This window comes from Platalea leucorodia, assembly GCF_965183815.1.
Source record: "Platalea leucorodia genome assembly, chromosome: 14".
Lineage (NCBI taxonomy): Eukaryota > Metazoa > Chordata > Aves > Pelecaniformes > Threskiornithidae > Platalea > Platalea leucorodia.
In genome coordinates this window covers 1,325,858-1,344,333 of record NC_138836.1, presented here as the reverse complement: position 1 = coordinate 1,344,333, position 18,476 = coordinate 1,325,858, and the positions used below count along the sequence as shown (strand labels likewise).

The window sequence follows — 18,476 nt, the reverse complement described above, 5'->3', positions numbered from 1 at the left end:
TCCTCCCTCCGCCTCCTCCTGTCCCCAGGCTCTGCAGAAGCATTTACCTTGGATGGAGATGAGTACTTGAAGGAGGCTGGATTTACTGGTCCACCTTTCTGTCCCCTGAAATGCACATACAAATGCGTTACAGGGCTGAAGCACCGCCAGTTTGCTCTGTGATAACTGTTAGATGAAGTGTGGCCCCAGTTTCTCTGCACCCCTATCGCTAAGGTCCTGCGGCTCACAGCAGGAACACGGGACCGACTCGACAAGCACGGGATGTGCTAGCATCCCATTGTACCAACCCACCTCTCCATTACTTTTTGCCAGCACTGCACCCCATCAGGCCAGTTCTGCCTGGAACGCTGTAACCCTGCACACCAGACACCAGTTCCAGCCCCGCCCCAGCTGCCCTGTCCGTCCGCCTGCCGAAACACAGCATTTCCCTGGCTCTGCTCCAAGTCTGCAGCTGGACTTTGTGCCACACTAGGTGATTTGTCTGCCGCGTGGGAGGCAGGGACCCGAACCACGGGAGAGCACCCCGTGCTGGTGTTGGCATCTCTGCTCTGTCCCACCATGACGCAGCCCAGCGGGTCTGACCGCAGGCTTCTCATCAAGGAAGGACAGACAAGAGCCAAACACAGTCCCAGAAGAAGCCAAACTACATCAGTTACCAGCTCCGGACACCTAAAACAGAGCCCAAAGCCAGAACTATCCCCAGCTCAAGCACCACCTGAGACCAGAAGCCACCCAGGACTCTTGGCCTGGTAGAAAGCGCCTTGTTCCAAAAGCAGCCTGGCACAACCACCGCTCCCCACGGACGGGCGGATGAAAGCATTACCTTGCCTATCCATGTCCCCAGGAGGCTGACACACACTTTGCCGTTGTCGTACAGGTTGGGGTTCAGTCTCCCACTGCACTGGGAGAGGTAGCGGAAGAGAGGTGGGACAGCAGGGTAGATGTTGGGGAGCTGGATATCGAAGAGAAAGAGGCCATCTTCATAGGGCGTGCGCGTGGGCCCTTTTATAAGTGCTGAGAAGAGGTCCTGTGGAGAGAGGCAATATAAGTCAGGCACTGTGAAAAGTCCTCTTACCTTGGCAGGGTTGTATTTACGTAGAGGGAGAGAGGGGATGCGATTAACTCAGCCCTTGCAAGAGTCAGCTCAAGCAACGCAGCTCAGGGCACCTTCCCCCTTGAAGCTGCGCTTCTGCCACGGCCTGACGGCAGACCAAGCCTTCAGGTCTGAAGCAGGGCTTGAGAGGATGGCCAGCAATCCCCCGCTGCTCGCTGGCGACATCAGCCCCGTGCTGGCTGCCTGCCTGCCCCTCCTGCTCGGTGGGACAGGCAGCCCAGGGGGCAAAGCACCCAAAATAAGCTTCCTGCAATGAGGAGCTCCCCATTGTTTGTAACCCTGCCTTGAGGAATGCGAAAGCAGCCGTTTACGGTAATTACAGCCATATTTCACATGCTGCACACATTCCTGCAGCTCTAATGCAAAGGATTAAGGCTAAGCAGGGAATTCCAAAGAAAGCAATCCGGATGCTGAGCCCAGCACTAAAACACAGGCATCCGAGAGGAGACACTTGCCATTCGATCCTCAAAGGTTTTAACCATGATGCCGTCAGGCAGGGAGGTGGCCAGGAGAGCCATCTCTTTCCGCACGGTGCTAAAGAACTTCTTTGCTTCTGGGGGCTGGAACTCCATTTTCTTGAAGGCATGGGTGTCTGTGGGGAAGGAGGAGAACGGGATTAAAGTCTGCCTTTGGAAACCGCCAAGGTTCCTTGTGACAGCAAATCTATCCATGTGTTAAACCTATAATTTGGAAGAGAAGAGTTGACTTGCCTTGGTGCTGAGCCAGGAGGCAGCCTAGAGATTATTTGATTTTTCCCACACTGTACAGCAGCCACAACCTGCATCCCCTGTTCTCATGCCCCACACAACATTGTCCCCGTGCCCCACAGCCGGGACAACGGGGCATCTCACAAAGTGACGCCCCTCTCTCTGCAAAAGCTAAGCACAGCTCCCCATCTTTATTTATACACACCTGCAGGTTCAGAACAGTTTGGCCACCTTTCCTTCGCACGTCTAGCCCAGCTGCCGGGCTCGCTGGGCACCTTGGGCTCTGCTGTCACCAGTGCTCCACACAACCAGATGCTCTTTTTTATTTTTGGCTGATTAACATTGGCACAAGCGAACAAGGACACTCACCCACCAAGGACACCCAGCACAAGAACACCAGCTGTTCCTGCTCTGCTTCTCAACCAATCCATCCCTGCAAAAAAGCCTGAACAAACCCTGTAGCTTTCAAGAAAGTATCAGCAACGGAAAGCGACTGATCTCCTCAGCCCTCCAAAGTTAGTTACCCATGTGGACAAAGGGGAAGCCCACTTCTGTGGCTTGAGAGGTTATGGTAGTGCCTAGAGATGCCACCTAAAAGCCAGGTTTAAGTCCCAGAACAGATTGTGCTACAGAAGTTGTCTTAATTTCTCCTCCCCAGTTAATGAGCTGTGAAAAGGACTAGGAAGAAGAGAGGATACCCAATCTGAAAGGCCCAGAAGCAAAGGTTTTAGAGAAAGACAGACTGCAGGACAGCAACGAAGGACAGAGTATCCTGCACTGGCCTGACCTGACACACTCACCTGGAGCATACTCCAACACGGAGAAGACTTCTCCCTTGGCACTGGTGAAGGTGACTCCAGGCTTGCCTCCACTCTGCTGGCAGAGCACTGGCGTCTCACTGGGCCACTCCGACCTCACTGGTGTCTGTGCCTCTGCTTTTTCTTCTTTTTTCTCCGTCTCCACCATGGCTTCCATCTTTTCCTCCTCTGCAATAGCCACGTTATCCAAGGTCTTCTTTAGATTTTCCTGCAGCTTTTTAATATCGTCCAAGAATTTCTTCTCCCGAGTGGGTTTCTCCAGCTCCACAGTTGGGGAGGTGGGAGAGCCAGTCAGCAGCTGCTCCACAGTCATATTTTTCAGGCTTTCCAAGATCTTGATGGCCTCCTTTAGTTCCCGGAAGCTCTTTGGGGCTCCGTCCTTGCCAGCTTTCTCTGCAGCAAGATCTGCAACCGCCATAGCCACAGCTCCCTGGACTTGTTCCTCTACTTTTTTCACCTCCTCTGCTGCCGGCTCCTCAGGCTCTAACTCCTCAATTTTTGGGTGGTCGTCTTCCATGAGGCCATTGTCTGTCTCCCAGCTGTCGCTTTCATCCTCCCACTCAGAAGATGCCCCGCTGGTGCTGCCGTCAACAGAATCGTAGTCTGACTCCTCAATTTCTGATTCAATATTGTATAAGTGCTAAAGGAGAGCAGAGTTACAAGAAACTTAGGGTGAAGCACAGAGCTTTAGTTGTTTCCAAATGCAAGTCAGTTCTCCCCATGAAAAGGGAGCTTCCATCTAGGATTGGTTGGGCTGTTTCAACCCTTTCCATCTACAGAGGGTGGACTGGGTTTGATCCAAATAACGTGCTCATCAATGACCAGCACAGCTTACAAATCAGTACAGCCCCATCCTCCACCTTTCAAAGCAGGGGACTGGGGGAAAACCAGGGCAAGTCCTAGGTGGGCTGCAGCCATCCCAGCGGCTGGGATCCAGCCAGGGAGAGCACGCAGGCACCGAACAGCTACCTGGATGCCCCAGGGTTCCCGAATGCAGAGCTAGTCCAGGAGGTATTGGGTATCGTGTGCAGAGTTAGTATTTCTGGTCCTGCTTCTGCACCGGCAACTGCGTTGGCGCAGAGCCCTGGCTTGGCTGCCTCCACACTCCAGCTCTCTGTGCCTTCCACAGAGACAATGCTGGAACCAGGAAAACATTCCCCCACCAGCTTTCTTCTGTGGCACACAACGCTGCTTTAGCTGTTGTATGTCACTACTGCTTAAAATTCAGCTGGGACAATGAAGCCTAACCCAAGTTGCTGAATAAGCTCTTACATAAAACGTTCTCTTCCCCTTCACTACTGGAAGCTGAACCCATCCACACTCCGTCCAGCCTCACCTGTTTAATCATGCTTTTGCACATGCTACGCCTCTCACGAGGTTTCCCTGCAGAGGCTTACAGGCATGCTCCAGCTACGAGCTCCAACACAGAAGCAGGGGAGCAAGAACAACTTTGTAAGGCTGCGTTAGGAGTTTCAAGACGGAGCATTTTATCCACAGGCTTCTGACACTTGAATGACGGCCCAAGAATCCTCTTAATCTTGCAAGATATGACCCCAGAGGCTAAAACGCATGGACACTCGGTCATCTTGTCAAAGCCTTGAACTGAACCAGCACTGCTCAGCTAGTCCTGTGCCACCCAGAGACAGGCAGCCAGGAGGGGTTAGTTGGGTTCAACACAAGTGACTGCAGGCAGGAAAAGCCATCAAAACTCACTGCCCTCAAAGCTAATCCAAATCTGAGTCGGAAAGTTAATTAGACAGTTATGCCATCTTTATTTTTAGAGCTGCGAAAAAGCACCCAGACAGTTCGTCTCTGGGCACATGGACAGGCATTGATAAATCACGGTTTTACCAACTGATAATTCACGCTCCTGACATTTCCCCAACTCCCATAATTACGCAGACGAGCAGAATCGAAGGGACCGGCGTGACACAGCAGGAGCTGCCGCAGAGCCCCAGCACCGCAGCGTGAGAACAGCCCTTTGTGGAGCACACATCAGACTCCGATTGTGCCTGTGATCCAAGCACATGTGACAACAGGGGGAAGGGAGACAGCAGCCTGCTTTGTAACGCTCTAGTCCACTGCCATAGTGCAGGCATTGACTATTCTACTGTAATTAATGCAGAGCTGCTTGGTTTAAAAAGAAATCTTGATCGAGTGCTTGCTACTTGCAAATGCATCTCTGCGGCGGAGGCAGCAGCGCTCTCTGCCACAGTGACGGAGATGGGACCCTACAGAAGCAGGTCTTCTCTTATCTTTAGGCTGTCTGCCTTAATTTGAGGCAACAAGGAGAAGAGACATGGGATGAAACTGTACGTGAAGCAGCGAATAAGATCACAAGACAGTACAACAAAAACCCTTAGAACAATGCAGAAGACAAATCAATGGGGTTAAGTGGATTAGCGGGCTATATCTATATTTTTAAGTTTGTACTTAACTCCTTTCCCTCCCGCCCTGGGAAGAGATTTGGGCCTGCTCCCTAGGTTAGCTAAGGTCACAGCTTGCGGCTCTAGCCCAGCTTCTGGAGGAGCTTCTTTAGCCCAAGAAAAACCACTACGGTGCCATTTCACAAGCAAAACAGAACAAGCAATCGTCTTTCACCTGTACCTTAGTTGGGCAACACAGTGAACCTGGGCTCAGTCAGAGCCGATGATCCCTGAGCTCTGCAACCCCCTCTGCAAAGCAGCGGGTGCCGGAGGCCAGCAGCAGGGCTGCGCTCAGAGCTGTGAACACGCAGTGCAGCACGTGAAGGGAGCAACAGTCTGCCCCTACTTTCTTATTCTCCGTATTCAAGAGCAACGATGACCAGTAAGTCATCTCCTGACAAAGGAAGGATTTGCTTGTGCTAACAGACTTGGGAAGCCACCCTACCCTATGGGAAGGCAGCAATAAATAGAGCAAGATTCGCTTACCCAGTGAATCTCTCTGCACCCAGGATTTAAAACCAAGATTTGTCACTCGGCTAAGAATTACAGGGATACCGCGAGCTGGAACAGGACCTCACCTGAGGCAGAATGATAGTCTTGGAGTTATCAGCCCACACCACTTCCACTTTACTGCTGACATCCACGCGAGCCACCTGTCCCACCGAAGGCTGTGGAAACAAGAGCAGGTTGTCAGGCCCTTTTTCTTTCCCAGGCATTTCAGTGCAGAGCCAGGAAGGTTTTGAGAAACAGATATTCCCCAGGTTGGAGACCCACCTAAAGCAATGACTGCAGCCTGCCCCAGAAGCGGCAGGAGTCCTGGGGTCCCACGCCAAGAGGGAGAAGAATCCTACAGCTCGGGTTTCCGTGAGAAACCCCACAACACTGCCACGGAGATGGGGAAAATCCCCCCGCCCCAAGGAGGAGAGGACCAGGAGGGCTGGTCGGGCAGCGGATCCCGAGTTCTGCTCAGGACCGGGGCCACCACAGGGCTGCGGCCCTTCGGCAGGCAGCACGGCCGGGACCGAGCGAGGGGACGGGACCGAGCGAGGGGACGGGACCTTCCCGGGGGGGGGCTGCCCTCTAGCGGGGTGCCCACAGCCGGCCCCCGGCTCCCAGGCCCAGCGCCGGGGGCTCGCGGCGGCCTCTCCCAGCGGAGAGGGCAGGCGTGAACAGACAGGCCGCAGCTGGCACCGGGCGTGTGCGGCAAGCGGCATCTTGCGCCGAAGGAGGTTTTTTAGGTCAGCTGAGCAAGCTCGGATGTGTTTCATGCTGCTGAAACTAGAACTGCCGTAAGAGCCGCACTGTCCCTTTTAACCCTTTTTTAGGGCAGCAGTCTCAAAAGCTGGAGGTCTTCCCTGCACAGTAAGGAAGCCTGTTTGCTAGCAAAGAACGTATCCTCTACAATATAAATTGTTCCCTCTTCCTCCCCAGGAGATAAATCAGCTCAGCAAAATTAACATGTACATAACAACTCAGATGAAAACCAGAACCCCAGTCTTCTGTTGCCAAGTGAAACTGGTTTCATGACAAATCCACCTTCACTCTTGCTCAGGAGCCCACAGAATATCCTCGTATTAGAAGTTACTCTGAAATCCTAAGCAAGAGTTTTATTGAAAATCCTCAGGCATATGTTCGATTCTTGTCTCAACTTTGTTCTTCCTCTGCTATAGACTGTCACCAAGGTCAAAGGATTTCAAGGTTACATCTCCAGCAGACTCAGATTTGATATGTTAGTCGTGACAGCAGGGGACACTGATACAAAACTAGCAAGCTAGGGAGTTTAGGATGCCCACGGGGCCTAAGGCTTTCTGACTCTTTCAGGTGTCTCCGCTAATACCTGGTGACAATGCGGTCACATAACTGTGCCCAGAACCTACCTCATCTTCCTTAGCTGTGGCTCCGTCCGAGTTGCCAATGCGAATCACGATGTCAGTAGTGCGGAAGCGAAAGTCTGGATGATCAGCAATATCATACACGCTCACGTCCTCCTCCTCCCCGATCAGCTGCATCGAGACAGAATGCGAACATGTCAGCCCCAGGACGCTGCACTGACCTTCAGAGCACACCTTCAACACTCGAAAGTACTTTTTGTTATATTTTGTCAGTTTTCAGTTGCTCCAACAACCTGCAAGGAGCTGCTACTGTCCCTTCTTGTCGCCTCATCCTGTAGCACATCAATCAAGGCACAAGGAAAGGAAGCAGATATTCTGTCTCATCTGCTCACCCTCACCTTTACTTCAGGTTCCACTTCACTACAATCATGAGACATGCAAGAACAACATTTTATTCCCTTCTGAACACCCAGATTTCTCAAAGCAGTTCATTGGGGCCCAAAGGGTTAGAGTTCACTTTTGAAACGATCCAAGGCAACAACAAGTGTCTGACAAAAGACTCGTCAATTAATGGGAAACATCTTTCCTTCGATTTCTCCTGGAGGAACGGAGCTAGGAGCCCACAAATAATGAGAAGCCGGTAAAGCGGAGCACAACCCCAGGCCAGACTGATGTTCTGCTTCTGGATGTAAAGGGCCCTGCTCAGTTACGACAACGTGGTCTCCCACCCTAAGGCAGAAAGCAGTACACCAGATTTGTGTGGCTCAAGTCCCCTCCCATCCCCAACTAGACTGCAGCCTAGCAAGACTCTGCAAAGTACAGTGCTCCTACAAGCCCCAAGGAAAAGGTATTAGGCTGACTGTAGGCAATAGTGCCCGGCAGAGGCAAGCAGGACAACACGCAATAGGTTGACTCTCTTTCCATGAGCTAGCAAAGACATGGGAAGGAAAAATTCTAATAGTGAACTCAAGAAATCAACTGTCTGTGACAACTTCAGCAAAAATCTTCATCCGTACCAGAGCCTGATGTTGACTATGGGATGTAAACCCTCTGCTTGGTCTTTGCTGCCTTGCAGGCTTCTACAAATATGAAGCGACATCACCTCTAGCTAAGCCTCCCAGGCCCAAAAGCACATTGCTGTTCCCATCCTCAAGGACAAACTCAACTGCAGAGCTGACTCCCAGGCTTATCTGTGTTTATCTGTGAAGCTTGTGCTGTTTTGTGGCTGCTTTCTCTTAGCTGGTTCCAACGGGCAGTGGCTCCTGCACTTACCTCTACATCATCTCCGCTGGATTTCAACTTGAACCACTTCACCACACAGGTACGGCCAATATGGTCACCAGACTGCACGACTCCATACAACCCGGGGTCCTGGGAGCTCTGAGCTTTTGGTCGCAAGGGTAGGGAAGAAAACAGACAAGTTAAGTGGAGGAGCACAGACTTTGCACAGCAACTGAAGCTGTCAGCTCCCAAGCTCTTGCAGCTGAAACCTTCCATTTGTGAGCGGCAGGAGGAAAAATAGTTCTTCCTACACAGTCAAAATTGTACTCGGCTAATGAGTTGCATTATAATGGGGCACAGAGTGATGATAAAGTAAGATTATGTTGCATTGGGCTGGGTGAACACATTCACTTTGGGACCACTTTTGAGCTCTGCCACCAAGAGAAAAGACGCTGCCACCTTAGTGCTCTGGTCTCCAGATCAGCTCTGCACCAAGGCCATCAGAGTTTCTGGACAGGCTGGCCAAGAGCTCCCCGAGAGCGGCCCTGGCTGCCGAGCTCTTCAGCTAGAAATGTGCCACCCACAACAGTTTTGGTCCTCTGGAAAAATGGACTGGACAAAGGTGGAAGGCAGGCAGGCATACATGTGCGTATACATGCATCGGAGATCCAGCAGCACCAAAGCTGGGCCTGGACCACCTCCCTAGGCCTGGGCTGTTACCCTGCACACCGGTATCCAGATACCTTTCAGATTTATCTGGCTGACAAGATCCACCTCCCGGCATCCTTAGCAGGGGGATGCAAGGAACTGCGGGCATCCCAGACTGCTTGGAGAGTATGTTTGACAGACAGAGGAATACAGATTCCCAGAGGCCAAACTAGAACAGTAGAGCTAGAGCTGATGGATAACTTCAGTTTCCACAAACCATGTCTAACCCACAGTCATCAGAAATGGCCATGCAAAACAGCATCTTTTTTTGCTAAGCTAGCTTTCCCTTTTCCCAGTCTGACAGTGTCTTGTGCTCCCCACTGCTGAGGGTCTGTCCCTGCAAGAACAGAAGAGGAGCTGAGAGCCAGATGGTGTGCCATCAATATTTTGTATCCAAAAGCTGTAAGTCTCCTTGAACTTGTACTGTGAACTTGTGTACGCTAGCGTTACCAACTGGTTTGGTGAAGAAAAGGCATGCAAGATGCCGCCTCTGGATCCCAAAACCCCCCAAGAAAAAAAAATGGAGGGTCATGACAGGTAAGCCATACAGAAAAAGCAGTGCAAGTCGTTCATTTCTCCCCTTATTCTGCGAGAGAGCTCAGAGCCGTTTGCACTTTCAAGAAGGTGGGCCACCTCTACTCTACAGAAATCCTGAGAATCCTAGCTTTGTTCCTTGGCATTTATTCCTTTCCCATTTTGCCTGTTGTCATAGTTCAGCCTTGGTATTTAAATAATGGTTCTCTGCTGACATTCGTGTTAAGTCACCTGAATCACTGTCTGTCCCTTGTTAGGCTCCTGCGCCCACCTCAAGCGAGCACTACTAACAACCACCGTAAAAAGGGCTACGATGTCCATTACGAGATCCAGATTGAAGAATACTTCACAATTAAGAGCATGTTTGCTCCCTGAGGAGAGCATTGTTTTGACACCCAATACCTCTTTTGTCCACCACAAAATCCCCAGGGCAGAACTCGTTGTTGTCCAGATGGTGGACTGGAATCAGCTCGTTGGAGCGAATGTTTGTCTCCACGGTGCCATCCTGCCACATCACGTCAGCCGAAGTCATCGTGGTCACCACTTCTACGGCAACCCTGGGAACACAGAAAGGCAATGAGTTACCAGAGGGAACGTGCACGAGCACAACCGGAACGTGATGCTGCCAACATAAGGAATCAAGATGGATCTCAGCAACGCAAGGGTACCCGTATCAGCGGGCTGGGAAGCAAGTCAGGAAACTCCATCCAGACCCAGCAGAAGCAGCTACACAGCAGGTTTTGCTTTGACAGGTTCTCAGTCACTGCAGATATTACACTGCTGCAAGTCTATGCTGCAGGAGGACTTACTTTCCAGGGAGCTGATGCTGAGCTCACTTTTATTCCTAGTGGAGCAAATTAACATCTAGTAGCACCCACTTTTACCCCTGGCAGAGGCACAACAGGAGCTTCAAATACTTTGAAACTTAAGATCTTCTCCACTGAAGCACCTTCCAGCCTGGCAGCTCTGAGCAGTCTTTGAAACTAGGAGCATGGGACTGGAAAGGAAAGATAAAGGAGCATCCATCTCAGCCCTTCCAGCAAGGAAAAAAAAAAAAGCAGCAACACATTGAATGTGGGTAAAGCAAAAGGATTTTGTTTAAAAGAGACAAGTCTCCTTCCCAGCTGTTCAAACACATACATGTGTGTCTCTGCAGCTCAGAAATGAAACCCCAACATGCAACAATGGGCCACACGCTGGCACTCCGCTGTGGAGCTCGACAGAGTTGCTTGAAGAGACAACTCGCTTGGGGGCAGGAGGAACAGAGCTGCAGTCTAGCTGGCCGGGCTCTGCTAACGAGCCCTCCACCATTTTCATCTCTCCTAAGCACAGAACAAATTGAATCCCTCGCCGATTTTAAATTGTGTCCTTATTTTGCTGGCCAGGACTTCCACCCATAACACAAGTGCTGCATTTATGTTGGTTTCAAGTCAAAGAAGATACAATAGGCAAATACAACTGTTTCCCTCCAGCACGGTTTTTATGAATGTCGGAGAAATATTTTAAAGTAGAAATAATATGAAGTTTCTCATAGGGCCAAGCACTCAACAGCAGAAATTATCGGAGAAGGACACTGTAGCAGGTCAAGCGTGGTGGGTGACAGGCCAAGAGACGGGTCCCTGGGGGAAGCGGGAGCATGTGCAGCCGAGGACGGAGAGCGGAAAGGCAGGCCACCCAGGGAAGTGATACGGCCCCGTCTGCAGCGCAGTTCATGCTGCTTCGCAAACAAAAATCATGACTTGGCATTAGTAAAAATCCCTCTATATCCTCACTAGAAGATAACCAGAGGTCTATGCACTGCCTGGAGAGCTGCAGCAAGTCACTAAATGATGGTAAAGCCAGTGGCTGAGTTGGGCCCCTGCCATCGGAGGTGCCCGTGGGCTGACACGTCGGCTCTGGTGGCTGACGGCAGCGAGCCCGTCCACCCTGCGGCTCTCAGCAGTGCTCGGCAGCACACCGCTGATGGTCTCACCAGCTTCGCCTGAGCGTTCCAACAGCGAAGACCCCTCGTACTGAGCTGTGACCAGCTGCCACATACGCCCTTTGAAGTGTCAGCTGGGGTTTCACATTCTGTGCTTAAAAACCTGTATTTCTTCTTTTCTGTGACACGGTCATCGCTGCAAAGCGTTCCAACAGCTGATCTCTGCATTTCCTTGTACGGAGCTGCCCAGACCCAGCACAGGAATCTCTCGGTGTTGTCACAGGGGTTTCTCCCCTTCTGCCTGTGCAGAAAGCTACCAGGTTTACCAGCTAAGCTCTCCTTAGCAAAGCCTTTGCTGAGGCAGAGGCATTCAGCAACAGGGAGTGAAGTGAAAATTGACCTGAGAATCAGTTCCCAGGCACTCTATCACGCACTCCCCCTTTTTTTTCCTCCTTTCACTCGAATACTGCGCTGCTCATGTTTGTGACCTTCAAATCCAATTTCTCCAAACCCACAAGGACTAAGGGAACAACTCTCCTTGCATACAGGCAAAGCTAAAATACCCAAACAAAACATGGATGAAGCTCACAGCATTCTCAAACTACCGGATCCCCTGAATCCTGATAATGTCACTTTTCTGGGAGGGTTCTCACGTATTATCTGTACTAGTTCATTTCTGAGGCAGGATCTGTATAGAACTAAGCAGCCCAGGGAAGCCAGCGAGACAGGCCAGCCAGCTGTCAGATGTCTTTGCACCCCTGAAAACAGTTTAAACATTCTCAAAGCTGCTGAGATCCAGTTTTATCTAGAAATGGGCAGATACCTGCAATCCTCTCTCCTGCAAGCTACTGAAATAAATTCCTCCAAGGCTCTCAAGGAGTGTATTTTGTTCATTAAAAACCCAATAAGAACTATACTGCTGGCAAAAGCTACAGATCTCTCTCCAGAGCAGGGTAAGGATAACAGAGACCACTGCAGTACGAATGCCTGCCAGCACAGCCCTCCGCGCCGATCTGGAGACAGCTCTGGGGATAAGCTGTCCACTCCTGCTAGCACGGCCCATCCTCAGCCTCTCCGCAGACGCTGCCGAGGAGGTAACCCATTAGTGTCATGTTTAAGCGGTATGATCTTTATTCACCTGTCCCTTTCTCTGCGTAGAGTCTAGCACAGCACAGATATTCTGCCGATGCCCTGCGGCGTAGCTGAGATGGAATAGCATCAGTGTCACGTCACGTGGCTCTGCTTTCATCAGAAGCTGGACTGAGACCAAGCTGGTTTCAGGCAGGCCACTGCACAGTCACCACAAGGTAATCACTGCTGGTTACCACCAAGGGGTGTTCCAACATGAGGCACACCATCATCCTCCGCCCAAGCTGAGGAGGGGGTTTACACCTGAGAACTTCGATAAGGGATATTTTGGCAAGTTTGGAAATCCAACTCACCTGTCTCCTGGCTTAAACTCTCGTGAAATCTTGGTCTTCTTTTTCTTGTGCTTCCGCTTCAAGTTTTTGATGGAAAGAGGGATGCTCTTCTTGCGGCCAGTGCCACTGCCACTCTGGGATGAGGCAGTGGAGCTAGCAGAAGAGGTGACAGAGCTAGTGTCATCAGTGTCATCAGCTGCCTCATCATCAGCATCTTGCTCCATGGACTGAAGCCGGTAGTCGGATGACCCTTCGTCTTTCAGCAGAAAGGGAGGCTGCTGCTGTCGCGCTGCCGCTCCCCCTTTCTCCTTCCCCGTTTCTTCAGGCTGCTCCTCCTTTCTCTCCCCAGGACTCGGTGCACTGTTGGAAGAGTCATCCAGCTCACACTTTGATCCAGGCTTAAGCTCTTCTGATTTTTGGTCAGCAGCTGCAGCAGACTCTTTGTCAGGGGCTTCGCTGGTACCCTGAGACTCCGGGGAGCACGACATGATCTTCACTATCTGCTTCTTCAGCAGCCGCCTCACCTAGAGAAAGCAGACCTGGGTCAGACAATATGCCTGTACAGTCAGCAAGCCGCCAGCCAACCTGGGGAATGGTTAGCTTGGGACAGAGAGGAAAACAGCACCCCATGGGCCTCCGCACACTTCACCCGCACCAGCGTATTCTGCAAACCAGCAGCTCACCACTGCTCTACTCAAGAGCAAATACCAGCCAGTTCCTGAGCAGCACTGGACTACTCCAGGAAAAGTCAGTTTTGCTCTTTAAGGCTATTTTAAGCATGTTCAAAACTTTGTTATGGAAAGCCACAAGAGGTTGCACATGTTAATCTATGTAACAGACACAGCTACGCAGGGAGGTCACCATCCACACTGCTGATAGCCTGTTATTCTAGGAACACCGCTGCTCTACGGCCAGCGTGTAGAAACCATAGCGTGACTCATTTGGCCTGGGAAGCAAAGGCTTCTTTCTTGTCTCATTGTAGCAGGGATTTAACCGAACAGTTCAGCTCCACAAGAAACCTGAGGTCACGCTAACAGAAACAACATGTGTAGCAGCCCCAGCTGTCACGGCACACCGGCTCCGACACAGCTTGACCCCTGCAAGGTGACACCTCTACGTTCAATGTCCTGTTCATGTTCTCTCGTGGCATTAGCTGCACGCTTCACCCAGTGCGGCGAGACTGCTGTACAAGGTGACTTCGCTGCTGGCAACAACAAGCCATTACTCTTTACAACAACCACTTCAGGAATCGCATTTCAGACCACATGACTGCCAGGAAGATTTCTGCTTTAAAAGCCACAGCGACCAGAAGTGCTCAGAGAAGTCAATGCCTCCCTCGACCCCTCAACTCACCTTTTTGGCAACCGATCCTTCGCCCAGGACACAGTTCCTCTCAGGGCATTCGCAGGTGATTTTTGCAGGTTCCACTTTGTCTGGGAACACATAGAGGCACCTCTCCCCAAGCTGCCTTTGGGCATGGTCAAAGCACCCCAGACGCTTTACCCTGGTAGAACGGGAGGACAGCCATGAGCAAAGTGCAAAAGCAGCAAGAGAACCTAGCAGTGACCAGGGCCTTCACAAGGCTGGCAGGACCTCGCACCAACGGCGCTTTTGGGGTGGCAGAAGCCAACACCACACCAAGTCTTTTCCAGGCACACAATTCCAAAGGAGGAGTGGGACATCTCACCAGGGACTGGGTGGGGAATAAAGGGTTTGGGTCGGACGTCAGTCACTCCTCTCCCCCAGCCCCCCCCCAGAGACAGCTGCCGAGAGACATTTGAAGCTGGCACTGGCTTTTTTGCCGTCATCCCAAAGCTCTTCTCCTCCAGATTCCTTATGAGCTCCAAGCAGGAACTGCGCTGCATTGTGCTATTCTGTTACTCATCCGACTTTTCTTCCCGAGTTTTGTCAGCCCATTTTCGCAGCGGTAGCCTGCAGAGGGCACCAGATGCTCCCTCCGCACCGGGTCCCCAGCAGGACACCCCCGCTGCTGACTGCGCCCGCAGTTAAGAGCTGCAGCCTGCTCCAAGTGGAAGGAGGAGGGAAGAAGCGAGCTGTTGCCAGACACCACCTTCCTCTATGCACTTGTCAGCTGGAGAGTACTTGGAGAGGAGTGGCAGGATGGTAGCCCCTGTATTGGTAACTCAAGTGTCTGCTAAACTGATTTGGAAGCTATTCTCTCACATTTTTGAAGCTCTGGAAGATACAGGCATACAAGAAGGAGAAAAACCCACTGGAAAGAGCAGCGTTGTGTCTAATTAGTTGGTAGGCATGTCACCCATAGTCTGTGCAGGCCCTGGGCACCAGGAGCGAAAACAGGTTTTAAACTGATCTCACCTGGACAGGTTCTCCTGGCTGATTACCGAGGGAGGAGGGCTCACGCTGTCAGTACCTCCAGGACAGAAGCTTTTAGTGATCCAAGTAACCTTCAGTTCTACCACCTGTACCTACAATGTAAAGAGAGAGAAAGCAATTTAATTTTTCAGCAGCTTTCCTAGAGCAGTGTCCAGGATCTGAACGCACAGGAAGAGAGCAGACCTGTTTTCATCATTTAAGATGGCCAAGTGCAGTTTCACCACATCCAGGACCACTACAGTGCTCCCGTAGCATGGCTCTTGGCAACACCGAGAGCTTCTACAGTTTTTAACTTCAAGAAAGATGGCACCTGGCTTGGGAAGGAAGCTATAGTACATACAAATCAGCAGTCCAATGTCACAGAGAGACATGCTAATGGACTTGGAGCTGCTCCCTCTTTCAGCAGAAAGTCAGCAACGTTTTTCCCTTTTTGGACAGCATGCAACATTAAGTTTCAACAGAAGAGGTGCTTCTACCACCCTAATGATCAGCAGTACTGGCCTCTAAGTGTATTGGCACACAACCACCTTACAGGGTGCTAGCAGGGACCCTTGGGAGTAAAAGCCAAGCCATGCTCAAAAGTCCTGTCAGTCCACAATAGGGAATTTGTCACCTCAGAAGAAGAGAGCCACAGCGCATTTGCTCTTGGAAGGTTACCATGGCAAGCTGACTCTGCTCCAAAACGCCAGCCAGGGCCCGTTCTGCGCAGGAGGTGGCTGTGTGTCAGCTTGCCAGTCCTTACCTCTTCCACCACCACTCTGAACTTGCTCTTTGTGCTCAGAACAGGCTTCACACCCGAGAGCCACTGCACACTGGAGAAGACTTTAGAAGGCCCGATGAGGACTTGCCCAGGATAAAAGCCGTATGAATCATCAAAGAAGAGACCCTGTGGAAGAAAGGGAGGAGAAAAAAAAAACACAGCATAAAGGACTCTTGCTCTTAAGATTTAAGATTCCAGCATTTCTCTTCTCTTATTCGTGATCAGTAAGATTAACCATAAAGGAAAAGTCTGCAAGTTGCCCATCTCTCAAGCTCATTCCGCTCCTAAGTCAGCCCAGCAGTTCCTATAGCAACCCGCTCTGTCACACATCCATATGGGCCTATGACTCAGTGGGGGAGACGCAAAGGTATGGGAGGAAACAAAAGATGTGGATTTCCACACCAGTGTTCTCAGTAACGAAGCAGCCAAGGTGGGCCGAGATCTGGGCAAGGACACCCATCTCTTTTCCGTGCTCTAATTCAAGTACCTACAGCTTTCAGACCCAGAGGATGCCTGCCTTCACTCCTCCGCTTGTCAAATTAAGTTTGTAAGTATTACTGCTGTCTTAAGTGGATTAGTGAATATGACAGTTCTTTGAAAACAAAACAGGGTGGTAAACACAACAATTGCTGTCCTAGAGCTCTTTCCCACTGCTATTTAGAGTGACTTGATGAGCTGAAGATTCAGAATGTGGGGGCGGACAGAGCAGTTCAGGGTAGATAAAATACTGAGCACAAAACTGTACCGAGTCTTGTAATTTGTCAGAAAGGATGAGCAGTGCGAAGAGATCTAAGTCAGGTAAATAACACACAGCAATTCTGAGCACAGGATCAAGAGTAACACTGGAGACAACTCATGTTTCAGACCAAGCCGCAAGCCTCCAGAGGATTATGTACACTTTAAAGGCAGCCTGACTCAAAACAAGGTATCTCACAATTCGGTACCCAGAAGCTGGAAGCTGCTGCAGCATCCATTTAGCAAGTGGAAAACGTACTGCGCAACCCAAAGTAGCAGAGACCAAGACGCTGGAGAACATCTAGCAACAGACCACCCGTTTTCTGTACAGAACAGGAAAACCACAGCAGCACACCCTATTAAACTGATAGTCCATTTACTCTTCAAGAAACAGGCATAAATTTTTAACCGAAGAGCAGTTTTAGATCAAAGGGACCTTTGCTTTGAAGGCTGGGACGGACGAGGGCTGACTGCATTGCTACTTCCCAAGGATCACACGCCATTCCCAGTCAACTCCCAAGACCGCTGCCAGCAGTGCAGCCAGGCCCTACTGATGCTGTGTGGAAGAACAAGCGAGCTGTCGTCAGCCTTTGAAAGAAAGAGGGTAGATCCCGTCATCACACAGGGATCTCCGTGTTTTACCTAAAAGCTAGCAAAACCTTCCCCACCACGTGATGTGGAAAACACCAGCATGGCGGCAGGTCTCCATTGAGAGAATGCCATGGATTACAATAGCAAGAGAGTATTTTACATGATCTGGAACCATGCTTCTAGCAGAACACCTTTTAAACAATATGCCCTTTTCCAGAAGGGGAACAATTTTGAAAGCATTAAATGGAGTAAGAGCCTTTTCAAGCATGTACAGATACAATGAGCAGACAGTGAACTGCCTTGACATCAGCCATCTGACTGCATGTTATGCAAGTTGTTTGCAAAGAAAGCAGTTGGATATACTAATTGTAATATCTCCCCAAAACCTGCTCATTACTAACATCACCTTTAAGCTACATCCCGTTACACTTACTTCAAGTGAAGATCTAGTGAAGTGTTTGTCAGCTGCGATGCATCGTTTAATTTTTAGGATTAATAAGTGCCTATGGCTTTGCCTTCCCCTCCCTCCTGCACAAAAAGCTTACAAGAGGAAGCTGATCAAAAAGAGTCAGGAGAACCAGCAGCTCACCGAGTCGCTGACGTGGGGACAAACGTCATACAGCTTGGCTCCATCCTCTGTACTCATAGAACACCTGGAAAACAGACAAGAGACACGGTGGCATTTCCAGAGCCGTCCATCTCAAAAGCAAACAGCACCGAATTAACTGACGCTGCCCGAGCAGGTCTGTCCATATGCCCAGCAGTATATCGCTGAGCCTTTACGGTCCCCAGCAAAACTGGCTGCAGACAAGCTATAAAAGTACTGCCTGGTATTTAAATGTTCCCTTCAACATGTAAAAAAAAATAATTAAGTAATATGCAGGGTGCTGGACAAGATTTATCTGCTGCAAAAGCTCCATTTCTTAGTCACACCAACACTGGAGCCTAAAGGCAATTTGGGTATACTTGCTTCAGTAATAGCTTCATTTCCAGAGTGAGTTCTGGTGAGATTTCAAGTGATTCATTAGGAAGAAATTTTGAAAACAGTTACCTCATTTTACATAGTTATGCATGAGCTGGTAACAGAAACCAAGCAAGGTTTTAAATTGCACCAGTAACTGCAGGCGATACAGATAGAGAAGTGTAGCTATTTTTCACTCCCAGTTTAACATATGCGTAAGAGCCTTTCAGTCTGCATTAACCAAAAGCTAAAACAATCAAAATCACAGGCGCATCCACCAATCATCTCTCATAGCTCTTGCATTACTCGCTTCTCCTAGAAAGACTCAGAGCTGGCTGCAGGGTTGTGGGTTTGTTTTCTTTTTTTTTTTTT

At 50.3% G+C, this 18,476-nt stretch overlaps 1 protein-coding gene across 1 annotated transcript in view; it reads right to left on the bottom strand.

Annotated features, from left to right (window-relative positions):
• UBE2O (ubiquitin conjugating enzyme E2 O) overlaps positions 1-18,476 on the bottom strand; it is a gene marked incomplete at its 5' end in the record, with an annotated part of 63,594 nt that overhangs the window by 5,509 nt on the left and 39,609 nt on the right. The window contains 13 exons of the mRNA XM_082326920.1: positions 48-105; positions 824-1,027; positions 1,570-1,706; positions 2,622-3,279; positions 5,644-5,733; positions 6,943-7,068; positions 8,170-8,282; positions 9,763-9,917; positions 12,724-13,226; positions 14,056-14,206; positions 15,040-15,149; positions 15,800-15,943; positions 17,733-17,796. Of these exons, the coding sequence (XP_082183046.1) occupies positions 48-105; positions 824-1,027; positions 1,570-1,706; positions 2,622-3,279; positions 5,644-5,733; positions 6,943-7,068; positions 8,170-8,282; positions 9,763-9,917; positions 12,724-13,226; positions 14,056-14,206; positions 15,040-15,149; positions 15,800-15,943; positions 17,733-17,796 (2,513 nt within the window). The remainder of the gene's footprint in view (positions 1-47; positions 106-823; positions 1,028-1,569; positions 1,707-2,621; positions 3,280-5,643; positions 5,734-6,942; positions 7,069-8,169; positions 8,283-9,762; positions 9,918-12,723; positions 13,227-14,055; positions 14,207-15,039; positions 15,150-15,799; positions 15,944-17,732; positions 17,797-18,476) is intronic.